This window comes from Neodiprion pinetum, chromosome 7 (genome assembly GCF_021155775.2).
Source record: "Neodiprion pinetum isolate iyNeoPine1 chromosome 7, iyNeoPine1.2, whole genome shotgun sequence".
Lineage (NCBI taxonomy): Eukaryota > Metazoa > Arthropoda > Insecta > Hymenoptera > Diprionidae > Neodiprion > Neodiprion pinetum.
In genome coordinates, this window is record NC_060238.1 from 4,899,161 (window position 1) to 4,921,502 (window position 22,342).

General features: G+C 37.8%; 1 protein-coding gene across 3 annotated transcripts in view; it reads left to right on the top strand.

The window, feature by feature from the left end:
• Positions 1–22,342, top strand: part of LOC124222894 (Y+L amino acid transporter 2) — a 40,860-nt gene that overhangs the window by 9,547 nt on the left and 8,971 nt on the right. For all 3 annotated transcript variants that reach the window (XM_046634372.2, XM_046634370.2, XM_046634371.1), the window contains exons 4-5: positions 10,943–11,068; positions 17,106–17,244. In XM_046634372.2, coding sequence (XP_046490328.1) covers positions 10,943–11,068; positions 17,106–17,244 — 265 coding nt within the window. The remainder of the gene's footprint in view (positions 1–10,942; positions 11,069–17,105; positions 17,245–22,342) is intronic.

Sequence of the window (22,342 nt, forward strand, 5' to 3'; positions counted from 1 at the left end):
GTTCCCTTTAGTATTGATCTGGTCTTTAAATAACCCGAAGCTTCGAAGATTTATCGACATTTTCCACCAGTCTCAAGTCACTACGTCACACTTTACACCTTGCCTCGCTGCGTGGTGACCGTGACGTGATGCAATGGTCTCCTTGTTCCCGACAATATGTAATCTAATGTCAAGTTCACTCTAGATTAGTACAAGCTTCAGACGATCATTGAACTCGGACTACTTGCATGAGTTTGGACCTCATTCCTAAGGTGAACGTTCCAATTCTTGACCACTGATATCAAATTTTAAAATTGATCAATATTATTTTTATAACGTTCATTCAAGTCAGTAGTGTATAATGTTATATATTCTCTGTTGAGAAGTCGGTAGAACTACTTTAGGATTTGAAATTCGTAAATCAGCGCATGGACTCGATGTGAGTAGCGGGTAAGTGCTTTCTGAGGTAAAGAGATTAACAAATTGTTCGTTTTTCAAGCGCTTCTCATCTTTAAGCAGTCTTCAAAGAAGGTCTCAGCCTATCGACTGACTTTTAAGCTGACTCAAGCTCGTCTTGAACGTAAGAATGGACTGCGAATACCGGTTACATGGTCGAAATCGAGTACTTTACAATGACTTCGCTACATCGTGGTTGTTTTTTTTTCACCCTACTTACGGTCCAGTAGCATTTTCAATCACTCGTTCTTTATCACCGATATTGAAAAGATGTTCTCAGAAATACAGTGCCTCGATATTTTCGAAAACAGCCTTCATTTCTTTTAGATTAAACCGTGTATGTTGGAAAATATTCCTGCGTACTTTTTATCCATTGAAAAGACACCTTCGTGATGGTAGAATGTGGAACGGTTTTCACTACAACGTCAAAAGAACGAACCAAGAAAACTGTGCCAAGGAAAAACTTGACGAATAACAAACATTGCCTATACATTCTGCGTTTGAAAGCTTACCACAGAGCAACGGCGAGACAAAAGATCGACGTTAGCTACTCTCCGGAGAAATTAGACCGCTAACCACTTCCTTTGGTAAGTCCATAGTCGTCTGGTTGTTAGCAACCTGGTGATCGATACAGCCGTGGACTTTGGGTTAGCTCACTCGCTGGTTTTCCGCCTTGGCATCAAGCCAAGAAAGAAAAACCACCATCGAAAGAGGTTTTCAGCAATCGAAGCCTGCCTGGTCAGGTTCAGCTAAACCTGCGTGACCACTGCTGGAAGCAAGATATCGAGCAGTGAGTGTTTGCCATCGGATGTTCCCTAAAATGGTCAAATGGAAAGAGCAGTTAAGGTTAAAGAACACACTGCGTGTAGTCGTCATCGTAGCTCGATCAGTACGAAAGTCCGAAGAAATCGAACTCGATCGAATCATGAACGTCACTATTGGAAACGAATGTCAGATACTCAGACCTTTAACCTTCATTCGACTGTTTATTGATGACTTCATGTCGACTTACTATCTGTGACCTGATATTCTGCACTAAGAGATTGCGCACGATTAAGAATGAACTGATATGCGGATTTTCTATTGATCAAAATCCTACTGGAGTCAATTTGGTGCCAAAAATAATTCGAGAATAAGTTTAGGGTGTACCGCTTTATGGAAAGCTGTAAAGGAAGACATCCTTCGGCAAATTGTATGATTGACGTTGGAGGTACCAGTGTAAAGATTTCGAAGCTTCGTAGAATTGAGTAAGGAATATCCTCTGCCGTTTCGGAAACAGGACCAGAGTGACGATAAACGTACGTTATCTTTTCCAATGTGGAAAACAAGTTCGTTGTGGATCAGAGTCTTGGCAAACACTGAACGTCTGCAAACCGGTTACCGTTTTAGGACAATTGAAATCTATCTCGCTATTCAGGTCGATTGAGTTTTCGACAAGATCAATTGAATTCCGATCCGTACAGTGTCCTAATGCAGAATATGGTTGATTCTTAACGAGAAAACACGTTGACAGTGTCATTGGCTTGAACCAAGTGTTTGTGGTATGGACTGATCGAGGACACTGACGATTCAAAATTAAATTAATGATTTTCGAGCCACGATAATATAATCGGAAGAGAAGATTCCTCGCTTTTAGATTCTGTCTTTTGTTCACAATTGTGCCAGGTTTCTTCCAATGACTTTCAAGTGTGTTTGGGAGAAAATCCGCCATTCACCAGAAAGATTGGTCGTAAGAAAAGAAGACTACTACAAGGAACACTTGTTCAAATACTTGTTTGCTTGAAACAGTTGGGCAATCGCATCTGTCCTGAACTTGTGCAGTATTACTCCGTAGTCACGTGACTCTGACTTGGTGTAATTACGTAGCTCTTTTTTGAAGGTCTTCGAATTTTCTTATTCACACGCGAATTGATCCACACCATTAACCTTTTGTTGCACATATTTTTCCTGACATGCGATTCTCTTGAAATTTTGCATACATGGGTTCTTGGGGTCGCTGATAACGAATCTGAACTCGAAATTCGAACATTCAAAATGGCGGATCCAATATGGCGAACATAGATTCAAAAACTTATTTGATTTTGATAAAACTTTACGTTACACGGTTTTTGGAGTCACTGATTACGAATCTAAACTCAAAATTCGAAAATTCAAAATGGCGGATCCAGTATGGCGGATGTAAATTCAAAAAGTTACGTGATTTTGACAAAACTTTATATTATACGGTTTTCGGGGTCACTGATTACGAATCTGAACTCGAAAATTCGAAAATTTAAAATAGCGTATCCAATATGGCGGACAAACAAAAACAAGTAGAAATATTTTGAAAAAAAGTCCTTTTTTTCGTGGAAAATTAGGAATTTCGACCATTTGTTCAGGTGTGCTACTTTTGCAATGTATAAATCAATAAATTTCATTTTTTTTTTGTTTTTAGTCTTGGAAATATTTCAGGGACCATTTGGAACCAAAAATGTAGTTTAATAAATAAAAAGCTGCGAACCAAAGAAACGGTTAATCCAAGGGTTAACCAGTAAACGAATGAAAGAACTGGCGCGGCAATTTTCTTGAAAAAATTCAACTCGTTCCCATTTACTGATCAGATTATTGACACGGTGGAATCAATGACGTCCGGCAGGCTGTCCATTTACGAGCAATCATATTTGGCCTTGATAGCCTTGGCGTAAGGCTTCCCAGTCTGACGCTTAGGTTCTTCAGCGAAAAAGATCGCCACGACAAAAGATCGTCTGACGCAACAACAATGAGAATCTCGCGAGACGGTGTTTCGCATCCTCGTTGTTCCTCCGGCCCTCCCAACTCTGGCCTTCCTCCTTTTCACGCTCAATGCTCGGCGACTCCCTGCAGAGGAGACGCTCGTCTTCTCTCAGATTATTAAATTACTTTAGATTACACTCGTGCCAAGATTGCCGTCAATAATGATCGCAGGCTAGTTGACCGTCTGGCGAATTCCTCCGTCCGAGACTCGAAATTTCTGCCAACAAACAGACGCAACGAATCGGCAAACTGTGATAAACGAAATATCTTCCGGACAGAGAGAGAAATTTCTAGTTATGTACGGAATGCGGTCTTTGACTGAAAACTGATGGAGAAATAAACAAACGGTATTGAATACCTTACGATAAGATATGAATCGGAAGAAAAATTAGCCGCTATGAAGATGATAAGAAAATTAAATTTGAATAATAACAATGCCAGAAAGTTGTTAATTAGTTGTTTGAGCTGAACATTGTTTAACAAATTCTTGGGGAATGTTTTTATTTTGTCATGCGATATGAATTCGTTGATTTTTCTGAATACGCGTGAATTTTTAAAGAATTTTGTCATTGTCTTGAAATTTCCGTTTTCGAAAATTTGTAAAGACTGTGTTTACGAAACTATTCGTTCAATTCCTCGGAAACTTCTTAAGTGTGATGTTAAACGTTTGTACAAAAACTTACCCAAAATGTTCGATTTTTCCTCCATTTTTCAATAATTAATATTTTCCGAAAATGGAACTCTCAAAACAATGAGAAAATTCTGAAGTAGTTAGTATTGAGCAATCAACTTCATTCGCAACATATTTCACAAACCGATTGCTTAAACTCGGACGTATTTCCCCTGGCTGGATAAATTTTTATCTTAACAATGAAATCTGATGAAAAGAGAACGTCGTGACTAACGTGAACCACTTTTCTTCAAAGAAATCTTACCGAGTGGTCAAAACGCTCCGAGTATAAAATTATACCTATATGTATAACAATATTACTAACGCGTCACGTTCAACGGCCCTGATACTATTTCGAAACGGTCAATTGTTGCTTCACACGAGAATGTCGCGTGAGATATAACGTACAAAGTTTGTACGCAATATTGTTTACTCGTGAAACAATAATCATGGCCAAGAAGTCCGTTTGATATTCGTAGAACCGTGAATATCGCTTTTTTAATCTTCACTTCTCTCTCGCTTCGGCAAATTAGGACGTCAGAAATGTTGACCGAATTCAGGCAGCGTTCTTACAGGATCCTTGCAGATGAAGGCCATTGCAGCCAGTTACACGATCGATCAATCAATCGTTAATCAGACCATCGCAGAATTTCCAATTTCAGTTTATAATGAATCGCTGATTATCGTGGCCATCGTCTAACCCAACCATCTTCAACGTTCTCGCGTATATCATACAAAATATATTACAGGGTTCATTTTTTACTGTTTGAAAAACTAGCCCAACTTGCATCACCGAAGTTTATAGCAATACATTTTTTTGCGTCTAACAATTCCGCAGTTGACTGTTCTCGTATTTTATCCGAAAGATTGATCGTCTCGGTGAAATTTGGATAACAGTTTTTGTTCCTGTTTCGTTTTCGGTACTGATTTTTATGAACAATGATTAATTCTACCACGATAAGAAAAAAATAAACCGATATATGTATGTAAGTCCGTAAGGTGTACACATAAAAACAAATAAACAATATTGCAATAATTGGTAGCGACCTATAAATGTTTTCCTACTCCGTCCAGGTTTTACGACAGTTTAATTTTCTTCAGTATTTGTCACAAATTTTTGCGAATGGCAACTTAAAAACTAAAAAATTGTTGATAAAAAAATTAACCATCCTATTATAGCAATAAACAGAATAACGCGTGCAAAACTCTTGGCCAAACAGATAAATTTATGTCGCTATCAATTGAATCGTACAGTCATTTTGTGGCGTATGAGTGAAAGAATGGGAAACACCAAGTTTTTTTCCGATTTGATAAACTTCAAACGAAATGCTGCAAACGTAATGCGGTGAATAAAAACTTCCATACTATTCTCACAGAATATTCCAGCATTGCGATAACGAAACTGCAAAATTGAATCCTCTTCAACTCACAGATATGTAGAAAGAGTAGTTGTTACGATTTTTTGCGTGTTGGTCGAACTGTTTTCAAAATAATATTCCGCTTGTAAACTATGCTAGAGGTAGAAGAGCAATTATTATTTTTCGATAATAATTTTGCAATCCGCCAAGAAAAACAATCTTGGGATTTCCAAGGATCGACCGGTTCATGGAAGTAACAGATCGTCAAGTTTGCCGCACGTTTCTTTCACTCATTTGTTGGTAAAGGTTTAGCAATATGGTGAATAAAAATAACAATGTCACACTCAGAAATAAATGTAGTCGTTTTGACCAAAATTTGATCCTGGAAACGAAGTCTTAGGGTTAATATACACCAGACCAAACGTTATTTTCACGTGACTAAAAAGTTTTGTTGATTTTGTAGTGCGCAGAAAAAAAAATGGTTTAGTAACGTCCAAGAAAAGGTTTAGCACCACAAACTCATAGATTCTGTTGCGATTGCGAAATCAGATCCGCGCAGGGAAATCATTTTGTAAAGATTGAAAAATGATTGTTTTATTGTTGTAACTGAAAAAATGATCGTTTGATTGTAATTTACGCTGCACGAATTAAGCGCCGCATCAAACAAGGACGAAGAAATATGCGATTGCGAATTGACTGGCTGATTCAATTGTATCGGACCACGAATGATTTAGTTCTGCCGATTATACTTGACCGATGCCTGGAACTTCTCCTAATAACTGCTAATCTTACTTTTCTCGCGAGAAAGGATTTTCAACGCGTCACAGAAAGTATTTTTCCACCTCAACAAAAAATTTTGTAGACTTGCGATGTAACGTATTATTCGATGGCGTTAATCGATTAATAGCTCTCGTGATTTCGTAAATTTGATTAATCTTCATCCACCGAATAGATTTAGTGAATTGCATGAAGCGATTCAGTTGAATCTAACCGAGGATATTCAATATTTTGATGATATCATGAGAAAAGTATCATTTCGTTAAATCGTCTAAAATTAAATTTCATATTTCGTATTTATAAGTATATTTTTTTCAATTAAAAATTGATTCCGCCTATTTTGTTCACGAAACAATAATATTTCACATCGTTCAACAAATCGAAATCTAGATTTCTTATCCAATAAGTACACCATGTTCAGTAAAATTCATTCGAAGTAATTATTTGACTAATTTGATATCTCAGTACAAAAATATCATGTCTTTTCAAAAAAATTCCACAAAATTCGTCTGGAAATTGATTTTGTTAAAAGAACAAGAACTTTTCTCTGTAGTCTCTCACTTTGAAGAGGCGAATATTAAGGCTTAAAAATTGAGAGGAAAATTTATTCCAGGTCTCTTTTATCAAAAGATTGCAAATAGTAGAGTCAATTGCCGTGTGCATAAAAATTACCGACAGGCTTCGAAAACTTTCGGCGAACTTGTCCAGGACAATCTATAATATACGGGATAGTATTACACCGTCTAGAAAAAGCAGCGCACGGAAAAAATTATCGCGGAAGCCAGATATGCGTACGTATACCAGCAAACTATACTCAACCAGATCCAGAGACACGTATCAGGTTTTGTGGTGAGCCATATCCCGTACACAAGAGTTTTTTCTTCCTCTCGCCACAGATTATTACGGTGTATAACGTCGCACGTGATTGCGAAAAAGGTGTTAACAATTTTTTTTCCTCGTTGTTTTTTTTTTTTTTTATATTTATTTTCACTCGACGTTTACCAGCAGCACGTTTTTAGCATTTAATGAATGACAGGATAACGGGATTGATCTAATTATGAGCCCAAGAAGAAGTAAAAGTATGCGTGGAAATCATTTTGAATAAAATTTTGAGCGAAAAAGATTTCCTAACCAAAAGTGAGTCTCGGTGAGAATATCGAAAAATCCGCGATGGGATGAAAATTTGTAAAAATTGAATCATTACCACACTGAGAGAAATTTTTATTTCCGGTTACCGCTCGGTCCTTGAATATTTTCATTTTTTACCACAATCGACAAAATATAGTTCTGGGTATAAAATGAAAATTTCTTTTCTAGCCGTTATAATATTCGATAGATATTCGAACAGTTTTTTCTTTAACGATACCTGTTTTACTCAATTTCTTTAGTTACAGTAACAAACTAAATTTTTCTCAATGCAAGTTGATTATATAATTCGTTTTGAGTAATAATATTGTAACAAAGTTGTTGATAAATTGTTTGAATAAAAATTTGTGCAACAAATCTCTGGTGACATTTTTTTTATTCCGTATAAAATGAATTCATTGATTTTTATGAATACCTATGAATTTTTAGAATTTCCGGCGATTTTGAATAATTCCATTTTCCAAAATTTTCCAACGCTTTATTATTTATGAAACTGTTCGTTCAATGTCTCTAAAAATTCTTTAGTGTAATGTTTACAAAAACCTATCCAAAAATTCAGGACCTACGATCAATCTATCAAAATTTTTTAAATTCTCGAACACTGCTGTTTCAAAATCGCCGAAAATTCCAAAAAAATTCACAGGTATTCAAAATAATCGATGAATTCATTTTGTACGGGATAAAAAAAATTTCGCCAGAGATTTGTTGCACAAATGTTTGTTTCAACAATTTATCAACAACGTTTTGGCATTGTTATTATTAAAAACGAATTATCCCATCAAATTTGTTACGATTGATTTAGATTCTCATCTCATCGAGACGGACTTTTGGTTCGGAATATACGTTCCATCACACCTGAAGGAGCCCGAGTAAGATATTTTCTATCTTTGCCCTCTTGACCTAACGACGATGATGATCGGACCAAAAGTTATTATACAACAACAGTTGTCGATTTAAATTTATACATCGGTACGGTACACAGAGACAGGAACGAATTGGTGGTATGCAAACCAGTTTACAAACGATGCGATGGATCAGAGATAAAACCGCGCTGTTCAAAGATCCTGACACTAGCTGCCGGGCGTTAAATCGCTGTGGAACAAGTCAATGAGATCACGCTTGAGAATCAATTAAAGTTGTACGCCAAGCCTCCATAATAAAACCGGAATAACAGCTGAAATGTTATTTTCGTTGGTATATTCAACTTTCAATGCCGACAGGCAAACTCAGTCAAGTTGTCAGCTTGCCTCGTCGAACGAAATCAACACAAACGGGAAATTTGTACTTCAGCTTGTTCTGTAAAATAAAACATACGCTCGTAAGCGTGAATAAAAATTCCTTCCGAAGAAACCGGCTGTCATTTGGAATAAATAAGTGTGCAGACTGGCTCTGGTGTATCTTCCTGATCTTGGAATTCTGAGAACGGAATTTAACTTTTCACGAATCGCGTGTAACGGCGAGAAGATGAAGAGGATTAATCGTCCTGTACTGCTTACGACCTTCCAACCTTTTTAAAGGGTTATACCCGGTCAGGAGGGCGAAAACAAGCGTTTTTTGAAGGATTTTTCACGAAGAGACGTTTCAATTTATTAATATAAAAATTTATGTACGTATTTTGGTAGCATTGACGTTCGGTGTGATATTTTTTAATTGTAAAAATAATTAATTTTAAAGCTGCTCCAATAGAGTCTCTTCGATTCTCATGATCGGATTTAAGCTTCGACACTTAACGCTGCGAGTTTTTTTCTCGCCATTTTGCGCAAACCTCAACGTTAGACTTCAGTACCTACGGTACGAAATATTCAGGTCGAATCGGTTGAAAAGCGAAAGGTAGGCGTGTAATATTGTACACGGTACATAATTGGAGGTTAATAAAAATTTCCGATCGTTTTTACAACTCAGGGTGATTATCAATATCGTACGTGAGTGAACGTCGAGTTGTAAAATTCAGTACACTTTCACCCCTTTGCACCATTCTTTAAACGGACGATCGAAAGGTGCCGCAATTACTACTTTGCTCCGAATTACAACCGACACGAATGTCATTCGTTGATATCTGGACACGAACACGAGGTTGTGCAAGATTCGATCTGTCGCCTTTCTTTCCATCGCAAGGTCAGCTAGACTTTATTTTAAATATGCTGTTACAAAGGATTAAATCATCGCCTTACGCGGAGAAAAAATTTTTACTTCCGGTTACCGGTCAGTTCCTAACTAATTTCATTTTTTACCGCAATCGAAAAATATAGTTCCGGGTAGAAAATGAAAATCAGTTTTCTAGCCGTTACCGGAAATTTTTTTAACGATACCTGCTTTACTGAAGTTTTCTAGTCACTGTAACAAATGAAATTTTTCTCAGTGTGTAATCCACACCCAACGTCCAGATCATTGGAATACCTATACGTAGGAAGACCTCGACTGCATTTCATCGATTGTGCTTTCAACGAGGCGTGGGTTGGTGGTTCTTGAGGGTGTGCACTTTGTGACGAGTGAGTCCTTCTGAACCTGCACTCGAAGTCATTAAAAGTCATTCCGAGTCACTCCATCTCGAAACGAAATTCAAGCCTCGAGACATTGGAGGGTGTTGAATAATTCGACAAAACCAGAACCGCAATTTAGCAATAATTAGCGTTGAAGTTTATCGACCGAAATCGATGCCGGAATATGGATAAGCGAAAAATTTAACCACACGTTTCGTTTCTTATACGATAAACAATAATACTCGTCCAAGATGGTTTTACGAACTCAGAACTCAGTTCTGTTTCATCCATATTTGCGAATATCGTATCACTGTTTAAGGAATGTAAGAAGTTTTATCGGTGTTAAGGGTGAAAAAAAACAAAAATGAAACAATATACGAATCGACGTTTCGGCCCTGATGGGAGGGGAGGAGGGCTCTTCAGAACTAAAACAATTCATTGAACAGAACCTCGTTTTGTCAAAAGAATTGTTTTATCAGATCATATAGTAATGAAATAAACTCGAAAGATAAAATGAAGAGGACAGAATGTGACTTGTATTCCGTTGAATGAAACCGTTCTCAGTGCCGGAAGTTAAGAAAATACATCAAGACAGGTTGAAGAGTAATTACGTTGAAATCCATCGAAATAACGGTTACATACATTTTTCCTTACGTTCGATTTACTGAAAATTTTGCATAAATTGGCTTTTGGGATCGCTTATTACGAATCCGAACTCGAAATTCGAAAATTCAATATGACCGATCCAATATGGCGTACAAAGAAAAACAACAGGAAGAGAAACTTCGAAAAAATTTCGATAAATTTTTTGGCGTCTATTAGGCTTGTGTAGAAATTATCATTCGGATTTTCATGAGGGATTGGTAGAAAATCTATTTTTTTTATTTTTTGTGGCAAAGTTCAAAAACCGACCACTAGTTTACGTGTGCTAATTTTTCAATAAATAAATAAGTAAATCTAACATTTTTTTCAGACTTATAAATATTTCGGAGACCATGTGGAACCGAAAAACTCGGCAGTCTTAAAAATTTTTATTCATCTGCTTCTTTAGGGATTATTTTATCAGAGTGTAATTAAACGAAAGCGTTTCTACACACTTAAAATCTTCCTTCGTACATTTCACACGGGCGAAAAGAAAATCCCACTATCAAATTATATCAAGAATCTTTGAAAATTCATCCAAGATTCTTCGAAATTGCAAAATATATATTCTCAGTACCATGTCTCAGACTTAATATTTTACAACAACAAAATCTGTTCGATTGTGCAGGTATTGATATTTTTTCTTTTTTTTTTTTCTCCAGGTGTCCTGGCCTTCATAAATTGCTGGGACGTTCAATGGGCAACGAGAGTTCAGGACATCTTCACGTACGCGAAGCTCTTGGCCTTGTTCATAATCATCGTCACTGGATTCTGGCAGCTGTGCAACGGTAATGATTCCAAATTTCGATGACAGTTATTTAACATATCCGATATGTCAAATGATTCCAAGCCGATATGAAATTTTGTGAAAGTGTTTCGATACCGGAACACGTACCTACGTATTTCGGTATTTGTTACGAGTATGAGTTGCGTGTAGTACGTTTAATCACGCTAGGCAGTGATTGGCGATATTACAGCGTTTATAATTAATTGATAAATAATCTATTACTGGTCGTCGAAGTCAATTGTGACGTGTGACAGGCCGAAAATGAGGTTGAGGACATTGGGAATGTATCCACCTTAATTTAGAAAGTGCAATGTCATGTAATCGACGTTTATATATTATTATTGGAGGAGGATCGAATCTACAGAAATCGGTTCTACAGAGCTAGTATTTTACAGAATATGTTCTGAATACTCGTTTTTTACAGAAACATTTTTCTACAGAGTATTTTTCTACAGAAAAGAATTCGAGATTCACACCAGAAATAATCCTGCATAAATTATTCTGCAGAAGAACTGTTCTACAGAGTAATTGTTCTACAGAATATTTTTCTACAGATAGATTTTTCTACAGAATACTTTTCTACCGAAGAGAATTCGAGATTCACATCGGAAATAATCCTGCATTAATTATTTTACAGGAGAATTGTTCTACAGAGGAATTGTTCTACAGATAGGTTTTTTTACAGAACACTTTTCTACCGAAAAAAATTCGAAATTCACAACAGAAATAATCCTGCATGAATTATTCTACTGTATAACAATTTTCTGTAGAACAATTTTTCCGTAGAATTCATTAATTATTCTACAGTAGAAAAAATTTCTGTAGAACAATTTTTCTGTAGAATTCGTTAATTATCCTACAGTAGAAAAATTTCTTGTAGAACAATTTTTCTGTAGAATAAATGATCGAGGATTATTTCATATGCGAATCACGAATTCTTCTCTGTAGAAAAATATTTTGCCGACCAATTTTCCTGTAGAATAATTCATGGAGAATTATTTCTGATTTTCTGAATCTCGATTTCGAAAATTCATTTGTCAAGAAAAATATTTCTGCAGAAACGAGTCTGTAGAAAATATTCTGTAGAACATTTGATTTGTAGAACAGATTTCTTTAGAACCGAACGGCAATGTTATCATTAGAAGCATCTCCTGAGTTTGTAGGGATAGTTTAAACTTGCAATAAAAACTAGACCCTCAAAATAGGTACTATATTCTTGACCCGAGGTCAGCTGGAAGTCAATTAATCATAACCGGTCAATTGACTCTGCTTGTGTTATTCTTTCGGCTGATTAAGGAGGACTTTACTTCCGCAGTTCGTTAGCTCGCTTTTAATTTTACGGATTAGTCACTTTGTACCATTTTTCCGCCATCGAATGACTTTGAATCTAACGTAAAGCTATGCAATTTGAATCGTACTAGTCCGATCAAAATAGGTCCGAATTGAGAATATTCGGGATATGGCTTCAGTTTTCTGTAAATGAGTTGATCGTCGCGTAGAGGTGAAAATTCTACATCGAATTTTGTCTTCTTTTGTCGGAAACGGAGTCGAATTAATAAATTAGGAAAAAATGAATTATTTCATCGTAATTTCCAAGATTCTGTCATTAAGTAGAATTTCTATGTTCTTAATTCGTTAATCGGACTCAGTTTCCGACATGAGGACATAATTCGGTGTAGAATTTTCCTCCCTGCACGATGTTCAAGTTATTTTTCATCTATGGATGACAGTTTTTGGGGAACCCCCCCCCCCAAGAAGCGTCAAATTTTGCTGGTTTCTCGAAACGCCGTTTATTCAGCTCAAAAATGATTTCAGATATCAGTTCCTGAGGGACGAAAATCTCTGTACACAAAAACGCAGCCATATCCCGAATAATTTTTAATTCAGACCCATTTTTACTGCACTAATACCTTGATTATTCAATAATATCTCAAGTAATTTTAGAACGTTTTGTAAAGCGATCGATGGATCACGATGCATGAAAATTGCAAAAATTATAATTACATTTCGATGTAAGCTGCTGCGTTTTGGAGGCAAAAAAAAAAAAAATCATCGGTGACTGTTTTTATTGGTCGAGAGCAACTTTTTTTTTTTTGTTTTTATTTCTTTACTCGCGACTTAGCAGCGTGTGAAGGATATCCCGGATAAACGATGCAATGCGCGTAGCGTAGACCGGAACAGAATGAATAGTTCAGGATTAGCCGACACAGACTGCGACACAATTACTCAGCCGTTTGAACTCTCAATGAGATGAAACTGGTCTGAGAATAGCCGTTAAGGATATAGCTGTTGAAAAGCGTGCAGATAAAATACGGGGGAAAAAAACAAAGCGAATAAAAGTTTTGAAAAAATTGTGAGAGTTGTCCTTAAGCACGAGAGAAATATAAGGTATCCTTGTTCCAGCTGTTTATTTTTATCGAAGAAAAAGGAAGCTTGAACAGAATAAATCAACGCATGTATCAAATAGATTGATAAATAAGAAAATCGAAAACGTTACTCGATACAGGAACGAAAATTTTTTTACCGTCAATTCTTTCTTATGCCTGAGTGTGTGATCCGTTGAGGAGTCTTTTTATTAAGACAATTGGAAATTCATTAAAAAGATTTGATTTTAATTATGTTGAATAAATTTGGGTTTTACTTGAAATCCCCGCCTAAGTCGTTATATTAATTGTTAAAAAAATTATTCTGCTCAAATGAAACTAAGATTCCACGTTAATAATGATAGCTTGGATCCAAAACTATCAGCGGTCTTTAAACTCACGTAAATATAATATGAAAATTTTTTTGATATTGTCTCCGAAGCATATCCTTCGAACAGAATCGTCCTGAACATCCAATAAGGAGTTATTTGATTACGATTACCTCTTGACGCGAGTCGTTGTTCGGACTTATTGGCGAATCATATTGGCAACCCCTTTTTGCTAACACGTCGAATTCCATGTTGAGTTTTTTGTTACTCAACTGCAGCAACACGCAAACCCAACCTTTGCGAATCGACGGTTCATTTTTGCTGAGTTCATCGTTCATTTTTAAAATCATAGCCGCTCCATTGTCGGTGTTCGTTGTGTCTGTACTCGACATCAAACAAAGAGCGACTGATCACACGGTTCGAAAATTCAACGTGGGCTGAATTGCAGTGCCTGTAAAAGGTTTAAAAAAATAAGAAAAAAAAAAAACGGCCAAACATCGATCGTCTGATAAATTTGTAATTATTTCTTTTCTAAGACTTCTATAGCTGCAATGTTTTTTTTTTTTTTTTTTCTACTTATTACTTTACATGTGGCCGGCTTGCGTCAGGCAATCAGAATCGCCTTTCACCACGGATTAGGTAAAAAAAAAATTCCGTTACGTCGCTGCAATTTCTCGGACGTCTGTATTAGGGCTGTGCGATTTTTTTTTTCGATCAATCGTTTTTCAGATTAATGATTAATCGGCGATTTTTGTTGGTTGTTTTTTCAACAAATCGGTGGTTTCAATTAATCGTTTTTTCTATTAATCGATCGATCCCAGTTGCGTCGTAAGAATTGTACAAGTCGGTAAATATGTGAATCAAAGCCATAATCTGAAAAACGATGAATCGAAATCGTCGATTATTCGATGAATCGGAAAAACGATTAATCGACTAATTGAAAAACGATCAATCGACCAAAGGAAAAAAACGATTAATCAAAGCGGCCCATCGATCGATTAATGCGCACAACACTAGTTTGTATAATAGCTGAAAAATCTTTTTATCATTCGTCACATTGTTCTTACAATGAGAGAAATATTTAGTTCCGGTTATCGCTCAGTCCTCGACTATTTTCATTTTTTACCACAATCGAAAAACATACTTCTAGGTACAAAATGAAAATTAGTTTTCTACCTGTTAACGGAAACTCCAGTATCCGTTGCTATTCTTTCGCATTACGATCGCTGTTCCTAGCTTTTCTTGCAACTGTCGCGAAAATTTAACGCTCGCGCAAGAATAAATTGACGGTAAACCCTTGTTTAACTAAAAAAGTAGAGTAAACCTCAGAAACTGATTCTGCGTTGCAATAACCAAAAAATGATCGACGTTAGCGCAAAATGTTTACGCATACCTCGTTTTTCGTAATTCCAACAATATTCGAACAGTTTTTTTTCAACGATACCCGCTTCACTCAATTTTTCCAATCACTGTAACAAATGAAATTTTTCTCAGCGTAGCCATTTCTTCTCCCGTTTCCCCCTGTAATACTTAAATCCAATTAGCGATAGTGTGTCAAAGGACCTCCTACGCTCATAAGCAGAACTATTAGTGCCGGTAGGACAGACGAGGGCAGGCAGACGAGACCTCTTCTTTAGTCAGCGCCTCTTGCCGGACGAACCAATTTGCCCAATCAAAAAGGTGGTTAAATATGTATATATACTTATAATACGCGCTGCTCGCGAATGAAAAGAATCGTGAAATTGGCCCAATCAGTAACGTACGTAAATGGATCCGTAATGGCAAAGCTCCTCGTCTCCGTCGTCTTAGACAGACTGATGTAACAACTCGGATCTCGGATCGATCTTAATCGCCGAGTTGATATCCATCATCAAAAATAATAGAAACACGACTCGATTGAATCGGCAAAAATGAATCTATTAATCGATTGTTTCGTACTTTTTTGAGACGGTGCACATAAAACCAAAATTTCTTAAATCTCAGTACGTAGTATTAACAGCTTAGTGAAAATATTCATTTATCTTTCACTTGTTGTATGAAACAGGTAATTAGGAAGGTAAGATAATGGTAATAAGTGATACTTTAATCACACAAATTGACATTGTATCGCATCGTTCATGGGAGTGATAAACAAAAACCGATTGTGAGGAAAAATAATCGAGTTTGAAGTATAATCGATTCGATCGAAAATTGTGATTATTTTTAATGTTACCAACTCAATTTATTATTCGGTACCGGATTCATGGATCATTAACTGACTTTCCGAAAACCGTAGAAGCCTATCGTTTACTAAGTATTGTCGGTAAACTTTCGGCAACAAACGGAATTCGAAAAAATGTTTATCATAAATTCATATGGAATTTTTTAAAACAGTATCAAGTTCTTGTCAAGCACGAGCTGTTGCTCTGCCGTGTCGTTACAATAATCAAAAAGTGATTGATGATGTAAACGACTTTAAGATATTCCCGGATAGTTAAGAAATGTATGAATCGTTATAAAAATACTTGATGTAATTTTTATTATTATTACTTCTTCAACGATCAATATTTTGACTCTATTGCTTAAAAGTTCAGAGTTGAAATATCATACGAATTACGTTACCGAAAATTACTAAAGATAAAGAAGGCAATTGTAGAAATTTGGTGTTCAATTAATTCGATCAATTATGAATTAATCTTTTGTCTTTACCATTTATACTGTTTCTGTACATGACATACTAAAATTAGTATTTAAAACGTTACGATCTTCTACCGATTCGGTTAAGTTTCCCCGCTAAATTTACATCGGTATTTGATATTCATGGCAATGATAAAAATAAACAAAATACATCGTAAAGATAAAATTAATGATTATAAAGAATAATCTGATGAGAGGTTAATAAAATATCGAATAAAATTTACCGATATTTAGAATTGATCGACGCGAGTTATGTTGAATATTCAAATCTGAACAAATCTGAAGGCCGAAGAGCGTCGTGTATACAAGAATAAAAAGAAACAAAAAAAAAAAAAAAACCGCAACAAAAAAAGAAAGAAAAAACAACTTTTAGGCACCGACGTCGAGTTACGTCATGACGCGACTGAATGATTATAAAACTATTACCGAACACATCAGCTAAAGACCAATCAACGATAATGAAAACATGATAATACGTTATCTATTTGTATATTGAAATAGGCGTGAAGTGTGATCGAAATAGATTATTGCTCAAGCTGACACTTCTTATCGAAACGTTTATTTATGATCGTCCTCTGCATGATGAAACATTGTAAAAAAGCTGCGCTAAATAACAACGACAACAACAATAATAATAATAATAATAATAATAATAATGTTCATTTTACAGGAAAAACGGAGTACTTCACTTTCGAGGATACGAAGATGGAAGTTACATCGATAGCTCAGAGCTTCTACCAGGGACTCTTCGCTTACAACGGATGGAACTACCTCAATTTCATCATCGAAGAGCTCAAGGATCCGGTGAAGTGAGCACAACCTGATTTTGGAATTTCAATGCTTTTTAAGAGAGGATTGAGTGTCTGTGCAGTATGTGTATGAATATACCATATGTCAGAATGAGAATAGTCGAGTAATGCGTGGGTTTTGCGTGTGCATGTATTATAGACTTGCATAGGGGGAATTCCATGCGAAACCGACCAATGTCTGAAAAGTTCGGAGAAAATTTCAAACAAAATCAGATACGGCCGGGGGTCGGACGTTGGTCAAGTTCGCATGAAATCTCAAAAAGGTATAAGCGAAAATTTAGTAACTCGAGGTATTAGGATACCTGGGCTACGCAAGAAGTTTGCCCTCCTCCTCATTTCGCGCCGCCCTTTGCTAGGGCGATTTCAAGATCAAGGGCGTCATTTTTTTTTTTTTTTTAAACACGAACACCCGTTATATTGTTATAAGGTTATTAGATAGAAATTGCGACAGCATGTGACAAGATATGGTAGAATTAAGAAACGAGACGCACTGTAACTTGTTAAAAATTGTCAACAAATGGATGGAAAGTGAAGAATGGTTTTGATTGTAGCGAACAATAAAAGTATAATTCATTGTATGAACTTGACTTTGAGATTAGAAAACAGTAAGGCCTGTACGTTTTGTAGTTTTGCATATTTAGCTGCATTCTGAGTGACGAGTTGTCTGAATTCATCATCCTGTTCATCGGATGATGTACGTCTTCTGATGTACCATTGTATGTTCTGATACTTGTGAAATTTCGTCAATATTTTGGAAAAATCTACCGCAAATAGCGGATCAGAATATTGACGTAAAAGACACAAGAATGAGCATAAGTAATTTGTTCGTATATTCTTTGTATAGTCTCAGTTGCTATTGGTCTTATTTGTACTGTTTACGAAAGAAAAATAAAATATTTTCTGCATATCTGTGTTGCTTTGGGTTCGATTAGTCCTGAAGAATCATACAATTGTTTTTTAGAAGTAACATTTTTCGTATAAAAAAAAAGTAAGGGTAACCCCTTTGGATTTTTGGGGAAATAAGCGAAGTTGATGAGATTGATTTGTTCATGCACTACATCGACGTTTCGTTGCCAGCGAAATCGACTGCGTGCAATCTAAATAAGCTACGAGCAACGGATCCAAAGCTACAGCTGAAATCGAAAACTTTCCTTCGGAATTTCTCTCCTGTTGGCGCTACGCTCTTTTTAATGCCCTTCCTAAGTTTAAGCAGGAGTTTCAGCCAAAAAACTCATGGATTTTCTCATGATTTTTGTGCCGTTGCTCCTACGCTGTATTTGCTGCCTTTTCTGCATTCAGGAGGTCACGTTGTATGGAAAGAGTCAGGCTAGTGAGACCTGAAGGCGAGAATTGTCTGCTCAGAAAGTGAGGTTTACCTCTTCGAATTCAATCCGTCGTTGTTTTTGATCGACCTCCTACGCTGAGACGTATTCCTGATACGAGGTGTCGTTTCAAACTGATATTTCTCCGATTCACTTGAGCCTGAAAACGAGTTCCATACAAGAAAGGAATCACATGCCCTTTCAATCATGTACGCATGCCTTCAGTCACACAGCGTCGACATCACATGCAGTCAATCAATCAATCAATGTGTCCCTGTTTCTAGAAAAGCTCCTCGATTTTTCAGCGCTCCTGATACCCGGAGCATGCATGCCTTTAGTTATACAGCCTCGACTTCACATGCAGTCATCAATCAATCAATGTGTCCCTGTTTTTAGAAGAGCTCCTCGGTTCTCCTGTGCTCCTGATACCAGGAGTCATTTTCGCTGAAATTCCTCCGATTTGCTTAGTTCTAAGAGAAATTGGCGGGAAAATTAGCGATCACATGCCCTCTCAATCAAGCAAGCATGCCTTCAGTCACACAGCGTCGACATCACATGCAGTCAATCAATCAATCAATGTGTCCCTGTTTTTAGAAGAGCTCCTCGGTTCTCCTGTGCTCCTGATACCAGGAGTCATTTTCGCTGAAATTCCTCCGATTTGCTTAGTTCTAAGAGAAATTGGCGGGAAAATTAGCGATCACATGCCCTCTCAATCAAGCAGGCATGCCTTCAGTCACACAGCGTCGACATCACATGCAGTCAATAAATCAATCAATGTGTCCCTGTTTTTAGAAGAGCTCCTCGGTTCTCCTGTGCTCCTGATACCAGGAGTCATTTTCGCTGAAATTCCTCCGATTTGCTTAGTTCTAAGAGAAATTGGCGGGAAAATTAGCGATCACATGCCCTCTCAATCAAGCAGGCATGCCTTCAGTCACACAGCGTCGACATCACATGCAGTCAATCAATTAATCAATGTGTCCCTGTTTTTAGAAGAGCTCCTCGGTTCTCCTGTGCTCCTGATACCAGGAGTCATTTTCGCTGAAATTCCTCCGATTTGCTTAGTTCTAAGAGAAATTGGCGGGAAAATTAGCGATCACATGTCCTCTCAATCAAGCAGGCATGCCTTTAGTCACACAGCGACGACATCACATGCAGTCAATCAATGTGTCCCTGTTTTTAGAAGAGCTCCTCGATTTTTCTGCGCTCCTGATACCCGGAGCATGCATGCCTTTAGTTATACAGCCTCGACTTCACATGCAGTCAATCAATCAATCAATGTGTCCCTGTTTTTAGAAGAGCTCCTCGGTTCTCCTGTGCTCCTGATACCAGGAGTCATTTTCGCTGAAATTCCTCCGATTTGCTTAGTTCTAAGAGAAATTGGCGGGAAAATTAGCGATCACATGTCCTCTCAATCAAGCAGGCATGCCTTTAGTCACACAGCGACGACATCACATGCAGTCAATCAATGTGTCCCTGTTTTTAGAAGAGCTCCTCGATTTTTCTGCGCTCCTGATACCCGGAGCATGCATGCCTTTAGTTATACAGCCTCGACTTCACATGCAGTCAATCAATCAATCAATGTGTCCCTGTTTTTAGAAGAGCTCCTCGGTTCTCCTGTGCTCCTGATACCAGGAGTCATTTTCGCTGAAATTCCTCCGATTTGCTTAGTTCTAAGAGAAATTGGCGGGAAAATTAGCGATCACATGCCCTCTCAATCAAGCAGGCATGCCTTCAGTCACACAGCGTCGACATCACATGCAGTCAATCAATCAATCAATGTGTCCCTGTTTTTAGAAGAGCTCCTCGGTTCTCCTGTGCTCCTGATACCAGGAGTCATTTTTGCTGAAATTCCTCCGATTTGCTTAGTTCTAAGAGAAATTGGCGGGAAAATTAGCGATCACATGTCCTCTCAATCAAGCAGGCATGCCTTTAGTCACACAGCGTCGACATCACATGCAGTCAATCAATCAATCAATGTGTCCCTGTTTTAAGAAGAGCTCCTCGGTTCTCCTGTGCTCCTGATACCAGGAGTCATTTTCGCTGAAATTCCTCCGATTTGCTTAGTTCTAAGAGAAATTGGCGGGAAAATTAGCGATCACATGCCCTCTCAATCAAGCAGGCATGCCTTCAGTCACACAGCGTCGACATCACATGCAGTCAATAAATCAATCAATGTGTCCCTGTTTTTAGAAGAGCTCCTCGGTTCTCCTGTGCTCCTGATACCAGGAGTCATTTTCGCTGAAATTCCTCCGATTTGCTTAGTTCTAAGAGAAATTGGCGGGAAAATTAGCGATCACATGCCCTCTCAATCAAGCAGGCATGCCTTCAGTCACACAGCGTCGACATCACATGCAGTCAATCAATTAATCAATGTGTCCCTGTTTTTAGAAGAGCTCCTCGGTTCTCCTGTGCTCCTGATACCAGGAGTCATTTTCGCTGAAATTCCTCCGATTTGCTTAGTTCTAAGAGAAATTGGCGGGAAAATTAGCGATCACATGTCCTCTTAATCAAGCAGGCATGCCTTTAGTCACACAGCGACGACATCACATGCAGTCAATCAATGTGTCCCTGTTTTTAGAAGAGCTCCTCGATTTTTCTGCGCTCCTGATACCCGGAGCATGCATGCCTTTAGTTATACAGCGTCGACATCACATGCAGTCAATCAATCAATCAATGTGTCCCTGTTTTTAGAAGAGCTCCTCGGTTCTCCTGTGCTCCTGATACCAGGAGTCATTTTCGCTGAAATTCCTCTGATTTGCTTAGTTCTAAGAGAAATTGGCGGGAAAATTAGCGATCACATGCCCTCTCAATCAAGCAGGCATGCCTTCAGTCACACAGCGTCGACATCACATGCAGTCAATCAATCAATCAATGTGTCCCTGTTTTTAGAAGAGCTCCTCGGTTCTCCTGTGCTCCTGATACCAGGAGTCATTTTCGCTGAAATTCCTCCGATTTGCTTAGTTCTAAGAGAAATTGGCGGGAAAATTAGCGATCACATGTCCTCACAATCAAGCAGGCATGCCTTTAGTCACACAGCGACGACATCACATGCAGTCAATCAATGTGTCCCTGTTTTTAGAAGAGCTCCTCGATTTTTCTGCGCTCCTGATACCCGGAGCATGCATGCCTTTAGTTATACAGCCTCGACATCACATGCAGTCAATCAATCAATCAATGTGTCCCTGTTTTTAGAAGAGCTCCTCGGTTCTCCTGTGCTCCTGATACCAGGAGTCATTTTCGCTGAAATTCCTCCGATTTGCTTAGTTCTAAGAGAAATTGGCGGGAAAATTAGCGATCACATGCCCTCTCAATCAAGCAGGCATGCCTTCAGTCACACAGCGTCGACATCACATGCAGTCAATCAATGTGTCCCTGTTTTTGGAAGAGCTCCTCGATTTTTCTGCGCTCCTGATACCCGGAGCATGCATGCCTTCAGTTATACAGCCTCGACATCACATGCAGTCAATCAATCAATCAATGTGTCCCTGTTTTTAGAAGAGCTCCTCGGTTCTCCTGTGCTCCTGATACCAGGAGTCATTTTCGCTGAAATTCCTCCGATTTGCTTAGTTCTAAGAGAAATTGGCGGGAAAATTAGCGATCACATGCCCTCTCAATCAAGCAGGCATGCCTTCAGTCACACAGCGTCGACATCACATGCAGTCAATCGATGTGTCCCTGTTTTGGAAGAGCTCCTCGCCTTAGATGTTCTCCTGATACCAGGAGTAATTTTTCGCTGCAATTTCTCCGATTTGCCCAACCAAGTGGGAGCGCCTAAT